This window comes from Myotis lucifugus, unplaced genomic scaffold, assembly GCF_000147115.1.
Source record: "Myotis lucifugus unplaced genomic scaffold, Myoluc2.0 scaffold_828, whole genome shotgun sequence".
Lineage (NCBI taxonomy): Eukaryota > Metazoa > Chordata > Mammalia > Chiroptera > Vespertilionidae > Myotis > Myotis lucifugus.
In genome coordinates, this window is record NW_005871876.1 from 73,761 (window position 1) to 76,880 (window position 3,120).

Sequence of the window (3,120 nt, forward strand, 5' to 3'; positions counted from 1 at the left end):
GGTCTTTTTTTTTTTTTTAATTTTAAATCAATTTCAAAACCGGGCCCGGGTTCCGGCCTCGGGGCCCGTAAGTTTTGCCCCCCGGCTTTTCCTAATGGGGCCACCTTGGGTCGCTCCCCTCCCCTCGGGGTTTTCCCTCACAACCCTCCGCCCTCAAGGGGCTGGGGGCTCCCAGGAAAGTGGGGGGGGGGGGCAGAGGGTGGAAGGTCCCAACCGGGGTTTGGCCGGGTTTAACCTGGGCTTCACCCGGCCTCTGCCCCCAGAGCAGCTCACGCCTGGGTGGCGTCGCGGGAGCCGGTGGGCAGCTGGGAGCAGGACTACGACCGGGCCGTGCTGCCGCTCCTGGACGCCCAGCAGCCCTGCTACCTGCTCTACCGCCTGGACTCCAAGAACGCCCAGGGCTTCGAGTGGCTCTTCCTCGCCTGGTCGCCTGACAACTCCCCGGTGAGTCCGGGGGCCCCTGCCCAGTCCCGAGATCGGGGGGAGGGGACACTGGGTCTGAGCGAGACAAGGCCGATCCCTGGCGGCAGGGAGGGGGGAGCCAAGGGGTTCACATCGGGACCTGCTCCAGAGCGGCTGAAGGGACAAGGCCCTGGGGTCGCCTGCAGCCTCCTGGCTGTATCCGCCTGCTCTGGGAGTCAGAGGTTGAACTGGGCAAGGGCTCCCCCTGCTGTCCGAGCCGCCCCACTGCCTCCTCGCCTCCACACTGCGCCCTCTGCCGGGTGTGTGGGCACCAGGAGGTGACCTGCCTGCTGGAGAGACAGCCCTGCCTGGAGGGGTCTCACGCTTGTCCCCTGCGGCTCAGGTGCGGCTGAAGATGCTGTACGCGGCCACGCGGGCCACGGTGAAGAAGGAGTTCGGGGGCGGCCACGTCAAGGACGAGCTCTTCGGGACGGCGAAGGTAATGCCTCCGCTGGACCCTCCGAGCTGGGGTCACAGGCCTCAGAGGACGGGACGGGTCAGGGTCACAGAGCGAGTGGGCACCAGGCTGGGGCGTGAGTGGGAGGGCTGAGTGCCCAGGCTGCAGGCTGGGTGCTCAAGGGCTCCTGGCAGCCCGCCCGAGGCGCCCACTTCCGCCTCTGCATCCGCGGCAGGACGACCTCTCCTTGGCCGGGTACCAGAAGCACCTGTCGTCCTGTGCGGCGCCCGCCCCGCTGACCTCGGCCGAGAGGGAGCTGCAGCAGATCCGCATCAATGAGGTGGGTGTGCTGTGCTGGGGGGCGGGCCTCCAGGCCACGCCAGGCCTGAGCTCCCGGCTGGCCGCAGTCTGGTTAGGCCTCGCTCACTGATCGCTGCCCCCAGGTGAAGACAGAGATCAGCGTGGAGAGCAAGCACCAGACCCTGCAGGGCCTCGCCTTCCCCCTGCAGCCGGAGGCCCAGCGGGCGCTGCAGCAGCTCCGGCAGAAGACGATCAACTACATCCAGCTGGTGGGTGCGCTCCCTGCCCGGACCCGTGACCCTCGGCCCCCACCCGACCCCCGTCCCCTCCCCCGCCTGCCCGCACACATGTGCAAGCGTGCACACCCAGGTCCCCAGCCTGTCCACGCAGCTCACCCGGGTGCCGGCGGGAACACCTGCCCACCCCACCCCCGCCCCTTCCTGTTCCCATTTGGGTGCAGCTGCGTGTGTCATGGATGCGCTCTGTTCCCCGCCTGTCCCTGCTCATGGGCAGGGGGCCTGGGACAGTCCCTCCCTCTCTCCGCCCGCACACGGTACACATGAGGTTCCACTGACTCCTGGCTGTCAGCCCCTTCCTGTCCCAGACTCCGCCTCACCCCCATCCCCCAGGCAGCCCCTCGGCCCCTGTGGTCCAGGCCGCCCCCTCTGGAGCCGAATGGCTCCTCCTCTTCAAGACACGGCCCCCCAGCGGCTGGCGTCTGAGGGTGGGCTGGTCCTGTCCATGGCCCTGGGGGGAACCTCTTCCAGCAGAGCTTTCCCGGGGGAGTTAGGGCCGGGACCTCCATGGCGGGGCCGCGGGGAGGGACGTCCCCGGCAGAGGGAGCTCCTGCCCTCCACCCTCCCACCTCGGGAACTCGCCTGGCGGGTGGGCCTGGGCCCCGCCTCACCCAGTGCCCTCGCATCCCCCCGCCCTGGCAGAAGCTGGACTTGGAGCGGGAGACGATCGAGCTGGTGCACACGGAGCCCACGGACGTGGCCCCAGCTGCCCTCGCGGGTGCCCCGGGAGGCCGCCCGCTACCACTTCTTCCTCTACAGGCACACCCATGAGGGCGACCCCCTCGAGTCTGTGGGTGAGTGGCGCAGGGGGCCCCCGGGCGGGGCGGGGGCGGGGTGGGGCTGCAGCGGGGGGCCCGCCATTCACCCCGTCTCGCCCCGGGCCCCCAGTGTTCATCTACTCGATGCCGGGGTACAAGTGCAGCATCCGGGAGCGCATGCTCTACTCCAGCTGCAAGAGCCGCCTCCTGGACTCCGCGGAGCAGGACTTCCGGCTGGAGATCGCCAAGAAGGTGGGCGCCGTGCGTGTCGCCCCAAGGCCGTCTCCCGCCTCCGCCCGGGGCCTGGGAGGGACGGGACGGTGGAGGGGCAGGGCCACTGCTGCCCATTGGGTGGCTGGGGAGACCGAGGCCCTGTCCAGGGCTGCCCCGCTGACTGATGGCCTGGACAGGCCCGAGCCTGGCTCCGTGTCTCCTGTCCCGGGTCCGGAAGGCGGGGTGACCAGGGTGTGCAGGGCAGCGGGGCCCCAGGCTCCATGTTCCTGGAGGTGGCCGTCCAGGTGGGGGTCTGGGAGGAGGCCCCAGGCTGGAGTGTGAGAGATCAAGGAGTGGGGGTGGGGAGTCTGGGCCCCGCACCGGTGGGGTGACACTGCTTGCCCCTCCCAGATCGAGATCGACGACGGGGCCGAGCTGACGGCCGACTTCCTGTACGACGAGGTGCACCCCAAGCAGCACGCCTTCAAGCAGGCCTTCGCAAGCCCAAGGGCCCGGGCGGCAAGCGCGGCCACAAGCGCCTCATCCGCGGCCCCGGTGAGAACGGGGACGACAGCTAGAGGCGGGCCGAGCCGCGCTGGCCGGTGACTGTGGGGCGCCCGCCGCCCGCTCTCACCGCCGCCCTCCCTCCCGTCGGGCTCCGGGCAGGTCACCCTGGGCAGGAGGGCTGGTGACT

At 70.2% G+C, this 3,120-nt stretch overlaps 1 protein-coding gene across 1 annotated transcript in view; it reads left to right on the forward strand.

Moving 5' to 3' along the window:
- Nucleotides 1–3,070, forward strand: part of TWF2 (twinfilin actin binding protein 2) — an 8,124-nt gene extending 5,054 nt beyond the window's left edge. The window contains 9 exon segments of the mRNA XM_023747276.1: nucleotides 269–444; nucleotides 806–901; nucleotides 1,095–1,199; nucleotides 1,303–1,428; nucleotides 2,098–2,157; nucleotides 2,159–2,249; nucleotides 2,344–2,465; nucleotides 2,838–2,922; nucleotides 2,925–3,070. Coding sequence (XP_023603044.1) covers nucleotides 269–444; nucleotides 806–901; nucleotides 1,095–1,199; nucleotides 1,303–1,428; nucleotides 2,098–2,157; nucleotides 2,159–2,249; nucleotides 2,344–2,465; nucleotides 2,838–2,922; nucleotides 2,925–3,004 — 941 coding nt within the window. The 3' untranslated portion in view covers nucleotides 3,005–3,070.
- The last annotated feature ends 50 nt before the right edge of the window (nucleotides 3,071–3,120 follow it).